General features: G+C 43.8%; 2 protein-coding genes across 2 annotated transcripts; both read left to right on the top strand.

The window, feature by feature from the left end:
* Window positions 1-77: 77 nt before the first annotated feature.
* C17H22orf39 (chromosome 17 C22orf39 homolog) lies at window positions 78-3933 on the top strand. Its single transcript, XM_021645180.2, has 3 exons — window positions 78-235; window positions 323-490; window positions 3122-3933. The coding sequence occupies exons 1-3, from the start codon at window positions 212-214 to the stop codon at window positions 3245-3247; spliced, it is 318 nt and encodes a 105-aa protein (XP_021500855.1). The 5' UTR covers window positions 78-211; the 3' UTR covers window positions 3248-3933.
* A 6303-nt stretch (window positions 3934-10236) lies between these two features.
* On the top strand, window positions 10237-10701 carry LOC110553326 (H/ACA ribonucleoprotein complex subunit 3-like). The gene has a single exon (XM_060370054.1). It carries the CDS (start codon window positions 10295-10297, stop codon window positions 10487-10489), a length of 195 nt encoding a protein of 64 aa, XP_060226037.1. The 5' UTR covers window positions 10237-10294; the 3' UTR covers window positions 10490-10701.
* The last annotated feature ends 8400 nt before the right edge of the window (window positions 10702-19101 follow it).

The raw sequence follows: 19101 nt of genomic DNA on the forward strand, positions 1-19101 counted from the left end.
AGAGTCTGTACTTGCAGAGCTGAACCATACCGGGATTTGAAAAATAACCGGGAGAGCTGGCCGGAACTGCCGGGTTTCACACTGCTAATTCCAAGGCTTTGAAGCCAAGTCACTGGCCGCGGTCTCCTACCATCAGCCACTCAGTGCAGACGTCCTGTGTAGCTTGTAGCTCATTGGCTCATGTCTCTGTCTGTCACATAGGGCCCTGGATATGGCGGTCTCCGGCAGCTGGCAGGTGAGTGTGTTGGGCTGCTGGGGTACTGAGCTGTGTGGGGTCAGGCTAAGGGGTCTCCCAGTGCTTCCATGCTCTCTCTCCCCACAGCCTCCCCGGCCGTGCGAGGTCTACCGCGCCGAGTGGGAGCTCTGCCGCAGCGCCGGGCACGTCCTATACCATTACTATGTCCATGGAAAGCCGCCGGACTGCAGGCAGTGGCTGCGCGACCTGGCCAGCTGCCGCGAGTGGGAGGAGAGCCGCAGCGCGGAGGCCCAGGTACGCGCAGGGTGGGGTGTGTGCGCAGATCCTTCCGGGGCACCCCCTCGTGCTTACCTTCTGAGTACCCCAAACTGCGTTATTAAAGGGACTTTAGACCACGTCAAGTACTAGAAGGGAGGCAGAAAGAAGGGAGGTAGAGAAGCTCGGAGAGACAACCATCCAGCCTTAGGGTCATCCGGCCTGCCGGAGGCAGCCTTCACCCAGCCGTTAGGGACAGGACGGAGGAAGAGAAAAGCCAAGGTGCCTGAAGCATGAGTGTGGGCTATAGAGGGAGTAAGAACAAACCTGAGAGAACCTGAAAATGTTCAAGCTCCCGTGATTTGCGTTACCTTTGGCAGGTCAGTCTGTCGAAGACGGAAACCAGTTGCTGTTGCTGGAACCTTTTCTAGGGAGATGTGAAGACGCCTCTACTTCCTCTAGATAGAATGTAGAATAAGGGAACAAAGAAAGGTTTCTATGTACTCTGGCTTGGTGAATCAGTGACTCTGTTGGGTCACTTATAGGAGTGACGCAAAGGCAGCAATACCTGAAGGTCCAGCACCAGTGATTCCTGGAGCTCCCTGGACAACTTCCAAGCAACTCCAGACTCCCCTCCCAGCCACTGTTACTGCTTTTATGATTTTGGGGAGGAAGCTGATAAAAATTTAAATCTCTGAGTTTCTTGCTACTAAATTTCATGGGATTTCTGAGTCAGTGACTTCCCTCCTGGGTCCTTCCTGCCTAGGAAATAGCTAAGACCCAGGGGGCTCCCAGTGTCCATTCATTAAACAAATAGTTGTCTCCTCGGGCAATTTCTGATACAGGGTGATAAGGGGAGCCCTCCCTTCCTGGGGCGCACTCCAGGCTGGAGTATGGTATTGCTTTCCTGGACAGTGTGTTGGGGAAAAAGGAAGAGAAAACCCCAGGACAGGCAGTCATGGGGAGCATCAAGAAACAAGAAGTTTCATGCTAAACATATGTGAGCATCCAGAAACTGATAAATGGGGGGGGGGGGGGGGGAAAATGCTGAAACAAAACAAGACCAGGAAGCAGAAACATGGCAACTCCTAATAAGTGAGAGTAAAAAACATGGCAGAAAGCGTGTTTGCATGGCAAGAGGTTGGAAACTTACTGTCTATATTGTCACCTATCATAGATTACTGTAAGAACCAACGATGTTTCTGAAAAGAGAAATGGCCAAAGGTCACAGAGAAGCAGTTCACCATGGAACTCAGAACACAGAAGCAATTTATTTCTTTACTTTTTGTTTTGGTTGTTTTTTTCAGACAGGGTTTTTCTTTGTAGCCCTGGCTGTCATGAAATTCACTCAGTAGACCAGGCTGGCATCAAACTCAGAGATCTGTCTGCCTCTGCCTCCCCAGCACTGGGATTAAAGGCGTGTGCCACCATGGCCTGGCTTCTTTGGAATTTTTAAAGTGCTTTTATTGGTTTTTGTGTGTGTGTGTTTTTGCCTGCATATATGTCTGTACCATATGCACACACTGCCTGAGGATCCCCTGAAACTGCAGTTTCAAATGGTTGTGAGCTGCCGTGTGAGTGCTGGGAATCAAACCCCAGTCCTCCGGAAGAGCAGCCAGTGCTCTTAACTGCTGAGCCATCTCTCCAGCCCCTTTGTTTTTAAAAAAAATAAAGAAGTCTTTGTGTGTGGCATGTGTACGCATGTGCACACATTGTATGCTGAGGCCCTCTGTTGACAATAGGCATCTTCCTCAGTCACTGCCCACCTTATTTTTGAGGCAGGGTCTCGGTGAACCTGGGCTTCCCTCTCTCCATCTACTGAGTGCTGGGATTACAGGCATGCACCAACATACTCAGCTACTTCTGTTTGCTTCTTAAGCAGTAACGATCTTTGTAGAGACAGGATCTGGATGGATAGCCCAGGCTGGTTTGAAACTTCAGTTCCTTTTGGCTCTGCCTGCCAACTGCTGGGAATACAGGTAGTCACTACCATGCCCCGTTTAAGAACACTTATAAGGAGGTCTGCTGCATAGCACGTGACACCAGGCCAGGCTCATCCCTGTCACAGTAGCCTGACCTGTGCCTTTGTTGGCGGTGGCTGAAAGAAGCTGGTGGGATGAAGGGCACCTTTTACACACACCCTGTGCACAGTCTAGCAGTAACTTTGGACTGCTCTCTCCTCCCCACTCAGTGTCCCCACTCTCAAGTTAGGCAGGTGAACTTGCTCCAAACTCTCTGGGTTAGCTATAGCTGAGGCCTAGAAGGTGTTTTCAAATGGCTAAAGGCAGACTGGGCAGGTCCATGCATGCTTACAGTTACAGCACTAAGGAGGTGGAAGCAACAATAGCAGAAATTGAAGGTCATACATAGTGATCCTGAAGCCAGCGTGGGCTACTGGAAAGCCTGTCGCCCCCCCCAAAAAAATTGCTGAAGTAAGATATCCTGTGATGCATAGAAAGAATGGCTTAGATCTGTGTTTGCTAAACTGGAACAGTTGTCAAGGAATGTTATGTAAGAGTATCTGAGCTGTGGAGCTGGATGTGCCATATGCTCCCATTTATTCCCCTCTTCAGAAAAGTGCTGAAGAAGAGGGTGATATGGGTGCCATGTGACAGTACTAGGGCCCCTTAGGATGTGAAGCAGTAAATGACCAGAGTCTTCTTTGTACAGCGATCCCTCTGTGAGAGCGAGCAGGCACGGGTCCAGGCTGCACAGAAGCACACCCTGGTATGGGCCTTGAGGCAGAGCCCCCCTGAAGACTGGAACCTTCCTCTGCCACAGGAGAAGGACAAGTGATGAGTGACAGAAGGACAGGTGATGAATGACAACCAACTGCAACCTTGGCCCTGACCTGGACTTTGACTACCTCCAACTTGACTGGAACCCAGAGCAAAGCATTCCCAGCTCTGTTTACTTCCCACCTGCATTGGGGCATCTCATCACTTTGATACTCTGAAAGACACTTGTGTCTGTAATTACAGGTAGCCAAGCACTGTGGCAGGTACCTGTGAACAGCCAGGTTGGTCAGCCTATCCATGCCACATCTCCTGAGAACAGCCATACTAGAGGTGGCAATCCTGAGGTGTGAGAACCTCAAGCACGCAGTGGCAGCCTTGGCCTGTGTAGATACAAACTCAGAATGAGTTTGCTAAACAGTTCTACTGAGAAATGGACTGAAGTGGACTTCAGTGTCTTGGGTTTGGTGATTACTGTGTTCTCCGAGTGTGGAGCTCATACTTCCCTGGTGATGCCATGGGAAGGGCAACTTGGCCCTCTGCACCAGCACCTCTTAATGGTTTTGCAGACTTTTAAAAAGAAACACACACAGCGTTGCAGGAACCACCAAGTCTGGGGTTAAGAAATCCAAGTCCCAAGGCAGAGAGAGACAAGAGTCCAGGTCCAAGGAATATGGGATTGGGGCCTCCTGATTTCTTGTTGTTAATGTATTAAAAGCCATTTCACATGTTTGATTCCAAAAGCAACCTGGAAGTCATGTTTGTTATACTTTACGCCTGTCCTAGTTTGGGTTTCTATTCCTGAGATGAAACACCATGACCAAAAGCAAGCTGGAGAGGAAAGGGTTTATTTGGCTTACACTTCCAGATTGTAGTCCATCATTGGAAGAAATCAGGCCAGGAATTCAAGGACAGGAACCTGGAGGCAGGACCTGATGTAGAGGCCGTGGAAGAGTGCTGTTTACTGGCTTGCTCAGCCTGTTTTCTTAGAGAAAAGAGCCACAATGGGCTGGGCCCTCCCGCAACAATCACTAATTAAGAAAAATGCCCTCCAACTGGAACTTACAGTGGCATTTTTTTCAACTAAGGGTCCCTTCTTTCAGATTACCCTGGCTTTGTGGTTCTCAGCCTTCTTAATGCTGTGACCCTTTAATACAGTTCTCATGTTGTAGTGACCTCCAACCATAACATTCATTGCTACTTCATAACTGTAATCTTGCTATTGTTATGAATTAGAATGTAAATATCTGACATGCAGGATATCTGATAGGCAACCCCTGTGAAAGGTTCATTCAGCCTCCAGTGGAGTTGAGACCCACATGTTGAGAAATGCTGCCAGCTTGTATCAAGCTGACATACAACTAGCAGCACAATACTCAACAATGCTATATACTCAGATTAGTATTGGTTCTCTTGTAGGGTTTAGAATATATATTCAAACACACAAGTAGCTGGGCATGGTGGCGCAGGCCTGTAATCTCATTACTCAGAGAGGCAAAGACAGGTGGATCACTGAGTTTGAGGCCAGCCTGACCTACGAAGCAAATCCAGGACAGCCCGGGCTGCACAGAGAAACCCTGTCTTGGAGACAAAAACAGAAAACATACACGTGTACAGACATATGCATGAACGTAAGCCTGCACACATTCACACATACATGAACACACTCATGAGTGCAGGTGCACGTACAAGTGTGTACACGTGCACACAAACACAAGTGCATGCGCCCACACCAGCGTGTGCCATGTACGTGTGAACACATACAAACGTGGCACCTAAACACATGCATGTACCCAGTTTACACACAAATACATGGATATAAGCACTCACACACAGACACATGCACACAGGAGTACACTGACAAATGTGAATGCTCATAGGAACTCATGTGTATACATGCACACAAACATATACACACACACAAGAACAGGAGCTCTCATAGAGGTCTTTTTATTACTAAGATGGTCAAAGCTCTTCTGGTTGCACTAGGCCTTATATCAGATGCTAAGGCCGGTGTGGTCCAGCTGCATGCCCTTTCTGTGGCCTTCCTGGCCCTAAGCAGTAGGGTGAGGCAAAATTACAGATTGCCTCAGCAAAGGATACATTGTAGAATAAAGTTTCCCACCTGCATGTTCTGTGCTCTGAATGTGGGACTTAGGCACTCACAGGAACTCTGACCACTCAGCACCCCCACCCCCACGGAGCACTTCACCCTCTTTCTCAGCTGTAAATCCCACAGCAACATAGAAGTTGGGCAAAATTTTCCTGCATTCACCCTGTGTTCATTTATTTTGTTCTTTTTTCAGTGTGGAGAAACAAAACCAGGACATTGTGTAAGGGGGTCTCAGAGTCAGCATAGAACACACCCAGACACCAGATTCTCAGCACAAAGGAGATCTCTGTTCCCCTCAAGGGAAAGGAGGTGGGGCGCTATCTATGCATTGTTCAAAGACAGCAGGTGTTTCTTCAGGAGTAGTTTTTACGGGGGAAATGGCGAAGTGCCTTGAGTTGTTAAGTCTTGATTGGACATGTCAGCCAGTGTAGCCAAATAATGAATTTTGATTGCTGGACCTCGGAAATAAGGGAATAGACTTTGGGGGCTAGCTGTAGGAATGTAATTAATGTTTTAGCAAGGGAGAGGGAAGGGAAAAGGACAAGACCTGCTGGCACTGTGCTTGAAATGTTTGGGCCTCTTGGGTAGCCCTTCACATTGTACATTCTAGATTCGTGTTCTACCACTGAGCTATGCCAGACAAGATCACAGCTTTGAAACTGGCAGGTTTTTGGTATTTTAAGGGAAAGAAAGACATAAGTGTTAAATGTTGATAGAGTCTCTGGTTGGGGGCATGGCTCAGAGGAACAAAATTCCCTTTGCCAGCACAAGGGCCCAAGTTTGATCTCCAAGCACTGCAATAAATAATGACTAAGAGGTAAAGCCAGGTGAGAGAGTGCCATGCTATGATCCAAGCACTTGGAAGACAGAGGCAGAAGGATCAGGAGTTCAAGACCACCCATGGCCATATGAGACCTTGTCTGGAAAACAATCATTAACAACAACCAAATAAACAAACAAAGTAAAGTGAAAGCTGAATATTACAACAAAAGTGCACACAGAATCGGGGCACAGTGGTGCATGCCTTTAATCCCAGCACTTAGGAGGCAGAGGCATGTGAAGCTCTGAGTTCGAGGCCAGCCTGGGTGAGTTCCAGGACAGCCAGAGCTGCACAGGGAAACAAAACAAAAAGAATAAAGTGCACACAGGAGTAAGATGGAGCTGTGTCTCAAACTCTTTGAACAAAACTCCATAGTCCATAATTCCAAGTGTATTGTATATATTACCATTGCAAAAAGCTTCACGTAGGGTTTTGTTGCCTTTTTTTCTTTTCTTTTCTTTCTTTTTTTTTTTTTTTTGAGACAGGGTCTCACTATATAGCTCTGGCTGTCCTAGAATTCACTTAAGTAGACAAGGCTAGTCTTGAACTCTCAGAGATCTGCCTCCCAAGCACTTGACTGTCACACAGGTTCTTATCTAAACTGTGGAGAACACACTGCTATTCTCATGAAGCTGATGTATACATAACAACTTAAATAAAATCCAAAGAAAGTACCTGAGTTAAAAAAAAAATAAAAAATCTTACGGGCCTGGAAATCTAGCTCAGCTATTAAGAGCACTTGCTGCTCTTCAGAGGACCTGGGTTTAATTCCCAGCACCCACATGATAGCTCATAACCATCTGTAATTCCAGTTTCAGGGGATCCATTACCCTCTTCTGACCTCTGCAGGCACCAGACTTGCACACACATGCAAAACACACAAAATAAAAATTGTATAATTGTATAAATCTAATAAACATTAAAAAAATAATCCAGCAGTCCTTTTAAGAATAAACATGCAGGAATCAGGGAACAGGGCTAAGGGAAGAGGGGAATTGGTCATGGCAGACTGCTGGTGAAAAACCCACAGAGCAGGGCTGGTAATTCTTCAGGGCTACGTGATGAAGGAAGGTATGTACAATCTGATGCACACATAGTGGAATGCAGATATAACTGAGGAAATTGAAATGCTCTGTGGAGTACAAGGTGAGTTTCTGGATCCTGACACTGTTCTTCAGTGTGTTGTTTAAACACATTAGAGATAGACTCTGTCTGAGTCACCAATAAACCTATCAAGGAGAGAAAAGAACTTACCCTTCAAGTTAACCAAGAGCAAGTTCTCATTTGAATTCTCTGCCTTATGCTCCTTCTGTCTTCAGCCCACTGTCTGCTGTTATATGAGTCTGAATCTATACCTGCCTGGAGGCTGTCTTGTGAATCTGTCCCTGTATCTGTCTGTTGTTTCTATGTGTCTGTCCCTAACAAAGGGACTGTTACTGTACCATATAGAAAGTATCACATGGGGAAGAAATGAGGAATGTTTTACAGAAATCTTTAACAAAGTTTTACAGGGGATTAAGTGACTGACTTCAACTGACCCAGATAGCAAGCAACATTATAAAAAATCATTGTTTATCAATCAATATTTAAAAGTGTTCAACATTATCCATAATCTGTTCAGCATTTATGGTGGATATTCTTTTTTGTTGTTGTTGTTTTATTTTGTTTTGTTTCTGTTTTCAAGACAGGGTTTCTCTGTGTAGCCTTGGCTGTCCTGGACTTGCTTTGTAGACCAGGCCAGCCTCAAACTCAGAGATCTGCCTGCCTCTGCCTCCTTGAGTTCTAGGATCAAAGGTGAGTGGCACCAGGCCTTGCTCACCTGCTAGATCACAGGAATGCATCACCACACCCAGCTGGATATTAATTTTATGAGATTATTTTCAATTTCTACACTTGCTGGTTTAGCAAAGAACACAAATGCACTAATCTGATCCAAGGGCACGGGAGAGTATATAATTTAAATTAAACTTTAATGCTGGGCATTAGTTTAGGCTGTAAAAGTTGATTACATGGGATATTTATGGCAAGTAAAGTTTGTTCTCTTAAAGGCCAATTAAACAAACAGGCTGAGCATAAGTGGGAGAGCAGTCTTAAGTAACCTCAAGGTGTATTATTAACTCTGTCTTCGAAGTCCAGAAAAAGTTCCAGTTTCTTAGAATATAAGAGAGATCTTCAGGGCTGGAGAGATGGCTCAGAGGTTAAGAACACTTACTGCTCTTACAGAGGTCCTGAGTTCAATTCCCAGCAACCACACGGTGGCTCACAACCATCTATAACAAGATCTGGTGCCCTCTTCTGGCATGCAGGTGTACATGCAGGGAGAACATTGTATACATAATAAATTAAAAAGAGAGAGAGATCTTCACAGTCTTGCATGGCCGCAGTTTCTCTTTTTTTGTTTTATTAAAGAAGCGTGACCATGGAGGTAGTCACTGATGAAGAGCTGTACAGGCATGCTGTACTGTGGGGGCAGTCTGAATTGGTATCACCTCATTCCAAGTAGTCCCTCTGAAAAGTTCACAAAGGCATGGCAGGACTTTGAGGAGACAGACAGACAAATAGAACAGCTATTCCTATAGAAGATCACATCTTAAGATTTAACCCTGGAGCTGCAGAGATTGCTCAAAGGTTAAAAGCACTGGCTGTTCCTCCAAATGTCCTGAGTTCAATTCCCAGGAACCATATGGGAACCATATGGTTCCCAGGAACCATAATCATCTACAATGAGGTTTGGTACCCTCTTCTGGTGTGCAGGCATACGTGCAGGCAGAACACTGTATGCATAATTATATTATTATTTATACTATAAACAATAAAATTTTTAAAAATTCCAATCCTGAAAATCAAGTAGATATGTTTAGCCAGTTAGTACCAAACAGCATTGTGTGTTTATTTGAAGATAGGAATTTACAGTTGCTGTCGTTTGGGTAGACTGGGTTAAGGCTACTCCTGGGATGGCAGTGATAACCAAAACAACTATCATATGCGCCATAACCATCCAATTAAACTTTTTAAAAAAACATATGCTCCAAGGCATAGCTAAGTTGTCTTAAAACAGATTTCCGAGGCCACGGTGAGTCGGATTAACAGGAGACAAAATCACAGCGCAGTGAGTGGAACCATAGTAAATGGGGACAATTAGAAGTGACGGGCAGTTTACTGTGACTGAAGTTCAGGAAACTGTTGCTCTCTTCTTACAAGGTTGTCCTTTTCTGTTATCGCTTTATGGTATAGCTTTACCAATCCTGCTAGAATCCAGAGAAAGCCTGTGGGAGAAAGTACAGATATGGAACCCTGGCTCCAAGTTATGAAGCTAAGTCCTTGAGGGAATTTAGATAAAAACTTGAGTTTGGAGATTGCTTCTACCTCACAAATGTTGAGATTATAGGTATGAGCTGCCATATATGCCTGACTCTTCTTTTTCTTCTTCTTCTTCTTTTTTTTTTAATAATGCTATTTTGTAGATACTAGTATAAAGTTGAGAGAAACTTTTTTTTTTGGGTGTTTTGAGACAGGGTTTCTCTGTGTAGTCTTGGCTGTCTTGGACTCACTGTGTAGACCAGGCTGGCCTCAAACTTACAGAGATCCGTCTACCTGTGCCTCCCTGAGTGCTGGCATACAGGTGGATCTCTGAGTTCTAGGCCAGCCTTGTCTATAGAGTGAGTTCCAGGACAGCCAGAGCCGCACAGTGAAGCCCTGTCTGGAAGCAACAACAACATTAAAGTCTAAGATGCTCCTGGGAAGTGAATCCCTTATCCCCTCTTTGTTGTTTATGTCTTTGATTTTTGAGTAATTGGACTTGTTCAATTATGATTTGTCCTTGGGGGTTATAGGAATGTCATGAGAGACATGAATTTTTCAAAATTGACAAAAGGAGTTAAAAACCTAGATGCATCAGCAGGACTGGCTTTTCAAGGTGATTTAGAAGGGCCAACAGTTACTCCTTAGAGGAGGGTCTGGCAAAGATCCAAAACCTCAGACAGCCATCTGATGATAGTGAGCATGCCTAGGATGTGCTGTGTGAGAAAAGCAGCGTCTGCATCATCCGAAAGTGAGACTGTCAGCACTAGCACACTTCTCACCGAGAGTGGAGTTAAGAAATTCCAGGAGGCGGTGCACTCCGGGGAAGGCGGCTGGCTGTGTACTGGTTGGCATCTGTCTGCTGCGGCGCAGTCATGTTTCTCCAGTATTACCTCAACGAGCAGGGCGATTGCGTCTATACGCTGAAGAAATATGACCCTATGGGACAACAGACTTGCTCTGCTCAATCTGCTCGGTTCTCCCCAGACGACAAATACTCAAGACACCGAATCACCATCAAGAGACGCTTCAAAGTGCTTATGACCCAGCAACCGCGACCTGTCCTCTGAGGGTTCGTTAACCTCTTGTGCTGCTCGTCTCCCCACCCCCCACCCCCTATCAGCAACCAAATGCCTCAATTCTGAGCCTCGAAGCCTTCCCCTGCTGTTTGGAATGCAATCTTATCTTACTACGTGATTGATTCGATAGTGATGGCCATTGCTTTTAAAAGGAACAGTCTTAACTTTTTTTTTTCTTCATGTTTTGATTTACTGCCCGGCTATTAAAGATACAATAACTTAAAAGTTAAAAAAAAAAAAAGAAAGAAATTCCAGCACTCAGGAGGCAGAGGCAGGCGGATCTCTGTGAGTTTGAGGCCAGCCTGGTCTACAGAGTGAATTCCAGGAAAGAAGAAAGAAAAAGAAGCAAAGAGAGAAATAAAGAAAATAGTTTGTCCTTACTAGAGAAAGAAAACCATTTAAAAATAGCAGGCTTTGTCATAGGTGTTATTGAGACTGATGACCTCACTGATGTCCATTATCAGATGCAAGGCCATTGGTTTGGTGGGAGAGCGGGCATTTGACATTTTTCTTTGGCCAGCATAAAATCAGAATTGGCCATCGGGTCTCTTTGACTACAACTTTGTGGGGAACACTGAGACAAAATTGATAAGGAAAATCTTTTAACATCATGAGTAACCTAAGTTTTGTTTCGTAAGGCGAAATGTAATAGTAAAAGCGGCTGGACCATGCACCAAGCTCTGTAGAAGGAAAAGGTAACTGTGTAATCAGCTGTTTGACATCAGACTCCTGTGAAAGGAGCAAGCATGGGGAAGCTTTGTGAGAATCAAAGCATACGGGTATTGAAGTAGACCTATTCCAGGCCTTCTGAGGGACTGCCACACTGACCTCCATATGCCCCCACCAGGAAGGAATAAGTATTCCTGTTTCCCCGCATCCTCGCCAGCATGAGCTGTCATTTGTTTCATTGAACTGGGTTATTCTGATGCGGTAAGATGAAATCTCAAAGTGGTTTTAATTTGTATTTCTTTAATACTAAGGATGTCGAACCCTTTTAAAGTATTTCTTATCTATTTGTACTTCATCCTTTGAGAGCTCTTTGCTTACTTCTGTACCACATTTTAAATAGGATTATGTTTTCTTGATGTTCTGATGTTCAGCTTTTTGTACGTTCTTTTTTTTTTTTTTTTTTTTTTGAGACAGCTCTTCTCTCTGTAGCTGTTGCTGTCCTGGAACTTGCTTTGTAGAAAAGGTTGGCCTTGAACTCAGAGATCTACCTGCCTCTTCCTCTTGAATACTGGAATTAAAGGTGTGCACCACCACTGCCTGGTTGTTTTTTGAGTTCTTTTTATATTTTAGATATTAACCCTCTACTGGATAAGTTATTGGTGAAGACCTTTTCCAATTCTTTAACCTGCCACTTTGCCCAAGAATGGTGTTCTTTGCCATACAGAGTCTTTTCAGTTTCATGAGATTCCATTTATTATTAATTTTAGTGCCTGTGCTATCAGTGTTCAGTTTAGAAAGTCTTTTCCTATACCAGTGAGTTCAAGATCATTCCCTGACTTCTCTTCTATCAGATTTATATAGCTGGTCTTATAGTGAGGTCCTTGACCCACTTCTCTGCAGTCTGATAGATATGGATCTATGTGCATTCTTCTACATGCACCTATCCAATTTGGACAGCACCATTTGTCGAAGATGCTCTTCCCACAACCCCCGGCTTCTTTGTAAAAATTCAGGTGTGTGTGGTGTATAGGTTTATGTCTGGATCTTCAGTTTGTTTCTATTGATCAATATGTCTGTTTTTATGCCAATACCATGCTTTTTCTCTTATTTATTTATTTTTGGTTTTTTGAGACAGGGTTTCTCTGTGTAGCTTTGGCTGTCCTGGAGTTACTTTGTAGACCAGGCTGGCCTTGACCTAACAGCTATACACCTGCCTCTACCTTCCTGAGTGCTGGGATCATAGGCATGCACCACTGTGCTGGGTCCATGCTGTTTCTATTACTATATATATCTGTAGAACTTGAAATCTGGATTGGTGATACCTCCAAAACAGGATTATTTTTTGTTTTTGTAGGAAAATAATCCCACTTTTGTTTTTTCAAGTCTGTGTAGTCCTGGCTATCTTGTAATTCACTTTATAGACCTGACTGGCCTTGAACTCAGAGATCTGCCTGCCTCTGCCTCCTGAGTACTGAGATTAAAGCCGTGTGCCCTCCACCACCCAGATGACCATGTCTACCATGGAAGGCTCAGTCAGGAGGATTTTGAGCTCTAGTGAGAAAGAGGTTAACTGATGCAAAGACAGCTTCAGTCCAGCTGTTCTGAGTCCTAAAAACAGTGCCTAGAGTGGCAAGAAGAAGGATGAGTTTGATGGCTCATGGCCGTTAGTCTCCCTTTCACCTGAACTGCTTTCAGAGACTGGGGACATCATTCTCTCTTTAACTGCTTTAAGCTGACAAAATGTAGAGGGGTATCAGTTAAAGTGCCTCAGATGAGGTTCCGTCTAAGAGAATACAGTGGAACTTAACAAATGGCGAAAGTCCGGAACATAAGCCAGGGAGTAGTACTGTACAACCTTGTGGGGAACATTAAGAGACAAAATTAATGAGGACATTTTTACCTCAAGGTTAACATGAGTTAACAGAGGGTTAAATATAACGTTAACATAAGGCTAAATGCTACTGTACATGCTGGACCATGTGACCACAGTTCTGTAGGAGAAGGTAGCTGTAATCAGCTGTTACACCAGACTCCTGCATAAGGAACAAGCACCTGAACTTTGTGAAAGAGTCAGTTAAAGTCAGCATCTAACTGAAAACTTAGAGAGAAATAGAATTCTATGAATCATTTTTAAAGATTGTTTCCAAAGTTTCAAAAGACACCTTTGGATACCCTGGATAACTTTTCCAAAGTTGTCGCTCGATGACAGACTATCTGGCAGGCTCTTTTAATCAGGGAATATGGGTGGTAAGGACACACAATGTCATTACAGCTGTGAGAAGTGTTCTTCTAGAAAGAAACATTGTTAGGAGGAAGAGAATCAGTGCTGAGAAATAGTTGTCCAAATACTGCCTTATATGGTTGAGTAATGTCTCTGGACTGTTAAAGAAACACACATATTGATTATTTTAGTCCTGGTGTGTTTAAGACCATGTAGGTGCCAAAAATTAATCACTTTCTTTTTACGTCAGGACCAGTTGAAGGTCTGCTTGTCAGGGGTCACTTGGGCCTGGGATGGGTCTCTGAATCCTCTAGTCTTTCTTTTGCCAGTCTGTCCATCTATGTGAGGATAAGTCAAAGTCCTTGCTTGGCCTTTGTTTCATTTTTAAATGTGGAGGAATTTTCTTCTTCTTCTTTGTTAACTCTCTGCTTTGCAGACTGGACCCTGGTTACAGTCTACTTCGTGGTGTCTCCATGCCTTCCTGGATAAGAGAAAAGGTGGCTTTCCATAGTTACAGGACATTTTGAGAGATGTCCCACAGTTTGCTGGGACTCAGTTGACCTTGGATGACAAGGGGAAAATATTTCCATTCTAATTCCTCTGACCACATCAGTGTAGGCCTCCCGGTATGGTTACTGAACACTCAGTGAGTCAGTTGCACCAGTTTGTTATTTTTAACCAATGTACAATGTTTAGGTAAGGCTTGAGTAGAAACTAAACACTGTAAGGTAAACTTTGATTAGACATACCTAAGTCTACTGCAGCTCGACTCTCTGGAAGCACTCATAGTGATTTTCTTTCTATTAAAAAGAGAGTAATATATAAATTAGGAAATCCTTTTCACAATCATCATATGTAAATTAGGTTTAAGTCCCTGTATTCTAGAGGGTAGTAAATTTAAAAAAGCAAAGCAGAACACAACAACAACAACAATAACAACAAACACCCTAAAAACACTTAGAATGTGATTGTATAAACTGAGGACTACTCACTTTACGGTATGGATTATTGTTGATAGGAGAGAAAGAGAGAACAGCCAGAGGCATCTAGAAGACTCCAGAGCAGAGGGAGAAAGGAGTAGACTGAAAATGGCCAGCAAACTGGACTTGGCTATGAGAAAAGCCAGGAGAAAAGCAGAGAGAGAAGAGAAATTTGGGGAGAGCAAGAGATGAAGACAAAGAGAGTGGCCAAAAGAGGGAGCATAGCCCAAATAGCAGGGTTATAAAGAGAATAAGCAACTTGCAGAAGGGAAGCCCATGAGCTGCAGAAGTTTAGGGTAGGGGAGGCGGTAAGAAGAGCTAGGTTGCTAGCATGGATTTTGAAATATATAACCAGTACTTGTGTAGTGAGGGAGTCTATTAGCATACATTTGGTATGCTAATAGGCACCACATTTGTCCTTCTGCCAGGAAAAAGGGAAATGGCTCACTTTGGTAGAGGGGAAGAAGCTTCACAAGTAACACACCCAAGAGAAATGAGCTGTCTCCAGAATTCAAATAGGCCCACAAAGTGTTGTGCCTTGTGGTTGGAGAAGCCAGGGATAATAACTTATTTTTCACCTTAGAAGGAGTATCTCTGTGTGCTGCACACCACTGAACTCCTAAGAATTTCACTGAGGGGAAATTTTCACCTTCTGGCCCTTGAATTTGGTTGGATTTATTTCCCATCCTTGGATGGGCACATGTGTTAACAAAAAGTGCCAAGTGGTTGCTACCTTCTGCTCACTTGGTCCACTGAGCATAATGCCATTTATATATTGAACCAATGTGATATTTTGGGGAAGAGATCCCTTTGAACTAAGTTATGACACAGGGCTGGAGAGTTAATATATCCTTGAGGTAAATTTGTAAATGTATACTGCTGGCCCTGCAAACTGTTTCTGGTGGTCCTTGTGGACAGGTAACAAGAAGAGGGCATTTGCTAGCTCAGTACCTGCATACTAGGAGATGTGTTAATCTGCTCAGATAAGGATATCACATCGGTATAGCAGCTGTAATTGGAGCCACTACTTGACTGAGTTTTCAATAGTCAACTGACATTCTCCTGATCTATTTGTCTCTGCACTGGTCAGACAGGAGAGTGAACGGGAGATTGCTGGGAAGGTGGCACTAACTTCTGCAAGTCCTCCTGGGAAGCAAGACTGTCTTTGATCCACTATTTTCCCTGGAAGATTCCAATGCTTTTCATTTGAACACCAAAAGATTATGGCCTTTCCAATCATAGTATTCCTTGCTCCGTAACTATCCATTCTGGAATCTGTAAAATAAGTCCAGGATGAATCTGTGGACCCACAGGACCTACTGTTGATAGTCCATTAATCATTTGACCTCCATAGGCCCCTACATTAACTGGGGAGCCACAGTGCTTCTCCAGGTCTCAGTAACCAGTGACAGTTCTGAACCAGTATCAAGCAGACCCCAGAGAGTCTGATCGTTTCCTTCCCCCAGTGTACAGTTACCCTTGTGAAAGTCTGTGGGTCTCTCTGTGGAAAGACTGGGGAAGGCTAACAATAAAACTTTTATGTATTTTATCAAGGTCCTTCCTCAGGGGAGCCTGGCCTTCATTCAAGGAGTTCTGGGTCTGCAAACTGGCTCAAATCTGGAAATTGGTTCATGGGCTAAAATTCTCTTTTGCTGTGATCCAATGTGTCCTTTCTTTCATTTGTTTGATATTTTTTTCACTTACATAGATCAAACAAAAATGCTGGAAAAACCATGATGGATTATTAGTCAATACCAAAGGTCTGTGAGAGTCATGCCACCATAAAAATTCATTTTGTGTGTGTGCTGCCCATAATGGGACAGGGCATTAAGGATTTCCTTATGCTGCCTGTTAAGATAAAAGACACTGTCCCTCTGGCGATTCACTGATGTCACCTGGCTCTGCAACCTATTATATCCAGTCCACCAACTGAGCAGCAGCATCTCTGACCCTACTGGCACAAAGAAAAGGATGAAAACAAAGCTTTTCAGTGTGCTGGTGCCTGTCTCACCATTTTGTGTCTTACAGGATTAGTGAAGGGCATGTCTTCAGGGCATCCCCACTGTGGAGAATTAGGTTTTACACATTGTACCCACTCTAACATTGCAGTTTCCCTGAGCCTTAAAATCCTTTCATCAACACTAAGTGAAGGGATAGCAGGCATCTCCAACTCCTTTTCTGTAGGCCCTCTTTTGACAAAGGCTTCAGCTAACCACTCAAACAAACTTTTTAAAACCCTCCTCTTTTAAGAGCTGTGTGAGCTTCCATATCAAATCTAAAATTACTATTCACTGGTCCCATATCAATATACTCAGCCTAATCAAGTTTTATGTTCTTTCCAACATTATTGCACACCCTTAAAATCCATCCCCACACATATTCCCCACACTTGTATTTGAAGGAATTAGCAAGCTCCTTAGGCTCTTCAATTGTGTAGCATACCTCCTCACGAACTACACTTTCTACCTTTCCTCCAAGAGCTTGCTTTGCCTTAAGTCTGGTTATATGTTTATATTGCCTTAAGTCTGGTTATTAGTGGACCCTGAGGACACCAGTATTGTCTTGCTTGGCATCCTCTTCAGGTCACTGCTGGTTTAGTAGACAATGAAGGATTAATTTCCTCAGTCAAGGGCGGGGGGGGGGGGAGGCAAGATTTCACATGGTGGGGATGGGGGAGGAAGATATCGGCTGATGGTAAGAGACTACTTCCTGGGTGGTATAAATCCCTGAGAATCTGAGGGTTCAGAGTTCTCATGCCTTTTACCAGGGCGTGGGAGGCAGAGGCAGAAGCAGAGTCACGTGGATCTCTGTGAGTTTGAGGCCAGCTTGGTTTATAAAGTGAGTTCTATGACAGCCATGGCTGTTACAGAGAAACCCTGTCTGTCTTGAAAAACCCAAAACCAAAAAAAACAAAAACAAAGTTCTGCATCCCATTTGTCTTAGTCAATGTTCTGTTGCTGTGAAGAAGCATCATAGCTCTGATAAGGGAGAGTATTTAATCAGGGCTGGCTTACAGTTTCAGAAGTTTAGTCCATTATTGTTATGGTGGTAAGCATAGTGCTGTGCAGATACATGGTGCTGGAGAAAGAACTGAGAGTCCTGCATCCAGATTAGCAGGCAACGATCCTGGTTTGAGTTTCTGAGACCTCAAAGTCCACAGACAGTGACATGTGTCTTCCAACAAAGCTACACCTACTACAGAAAAGGCCATACCTCCATACAGCACCATTCCCCATGGCCCTTTGAAAATCATTTTTTATTCAAACCAACCACACCATTTTTGTTTTGTTTGTTTTTTGAGACAGGGTTTCTCTGTGTAGCCTTGGCTGTCCTAGACTGTCTTTGTAGACCAGGTTGGTCTGGAACTCAGAGATCTGCCTGCCTCTGCCTCCCTGAGTGCTGGGATTACAGGTGTGTGTGCCCAGCGATCATACCATTCTTTACCAGTTAATTCATTATTTTAACTGCTGACACTCTCTGGGGCTGGAATTTGAATATTCATTGTAATCCAGACAGTCTTACAATGAGGGCTTCAGTTTGCTTTTCCACAACTTAAACTCTGTGGCTGCTGGAGAGAAGATTGTTTGCCAGGGCCCATCCAACAACTTTTAGACCGTTCATGTACATTTGTAGCCTAGTATACTGGATTCATTATTGTCCTTCATCGCCTTATCTTGAGATTCCAGATGTTATTTAATTTTATCATGGAGTTCATTCTTTTCCTTGGTCAGTTTATCCATCGATGCTAGGAGCAACTAACTGGCATCATTATCTCCCTAATTTTTCCACAAATTGTCATAAGTTTTACACATAAAATCACTAAAGTCCTTGCCACTCACAACTGGTGAATCAGGATAATCAAATGCATTTGTCTTGGTACGTTTGTGACAGCTAACACCACGGCCTTTCAGTGTTCTCTGAGTTTCTAGGAGAGGTTTCAATAGCCAGAGGGGCTTCAGTAACTGTAGGTGTTGGCAAATTGGAAAGACTATTCCAGATACAAAAAAATTCACCCTCATACCTCTGTTGCTCTAGAACTGATCTGGTACCAAACTCTCTATTAGTCAGGGTTCTCTAGAGGAACAGAACTGGTGGAAGAACTATGAGTATGTATATGTGTTTGCACAGGCTCATTATATACGTAGAATTTATTAGAGTGGCATACATGTTATAGTTCAGCTAGTCCATCAAAGCCTGTCCAGTATTGGAAAGGCCAAGAATCCAGTAGTTGTTCAGTTCAAGAGGCTGGATGTCTCATCTGGTCTTCAGTATACACCAGAATCCTGAAAAAGCAGGCTTTAATGTCAGTGAAGAATGAACTTTGCCAGATAAGAGAGTGCAAGTAGGCAAAGAGCAAGAGCTTCCTTCTTCCATGTTCTGTATATAGGCTGCCATATAAAGGTGGATCTTCCACTTTAAAATATCCAGATTGAAAATATATCTTCCCACCTCAAATGATTTAATTAAGAAAAATCTCTTGGGATGGAGAGATGTCTCAGAGGTTAAGAGAATTTCTTCTCGCTGTTCTTCCACAGGTCCTGAGTTCACATGGTGACTCATAACCATCTATAAGGAGATCTGGTGCCCTCTTCTGGCGTGCAGGCATACATGCAGGCAGGAACACTGTATGTGTAATAAAAAAATAAATCTTGAAAGAAAGAAAGAAAGAAAATTCTCTCACAGGTGTACCCAGCCGCGTGAGTTTTAGTTAATTCCAGATGTAGTCAAGGTGA

This window comes from Meriones unguiculatus, chromosome 17 (genome assembly GCF_030254825.1).
Source record: "Meriones unguiculatus strain TT.TT164.6M chromosome 17, Bangor_MerUng_6.1, whole genome shotgun sequence".
Classification (NCBI taxonomy): Eukaryota; Metazoa; Chordata; class Mammalia; order Rodentia; family Muridae; genus Meriones; species Meriones unguiculatus.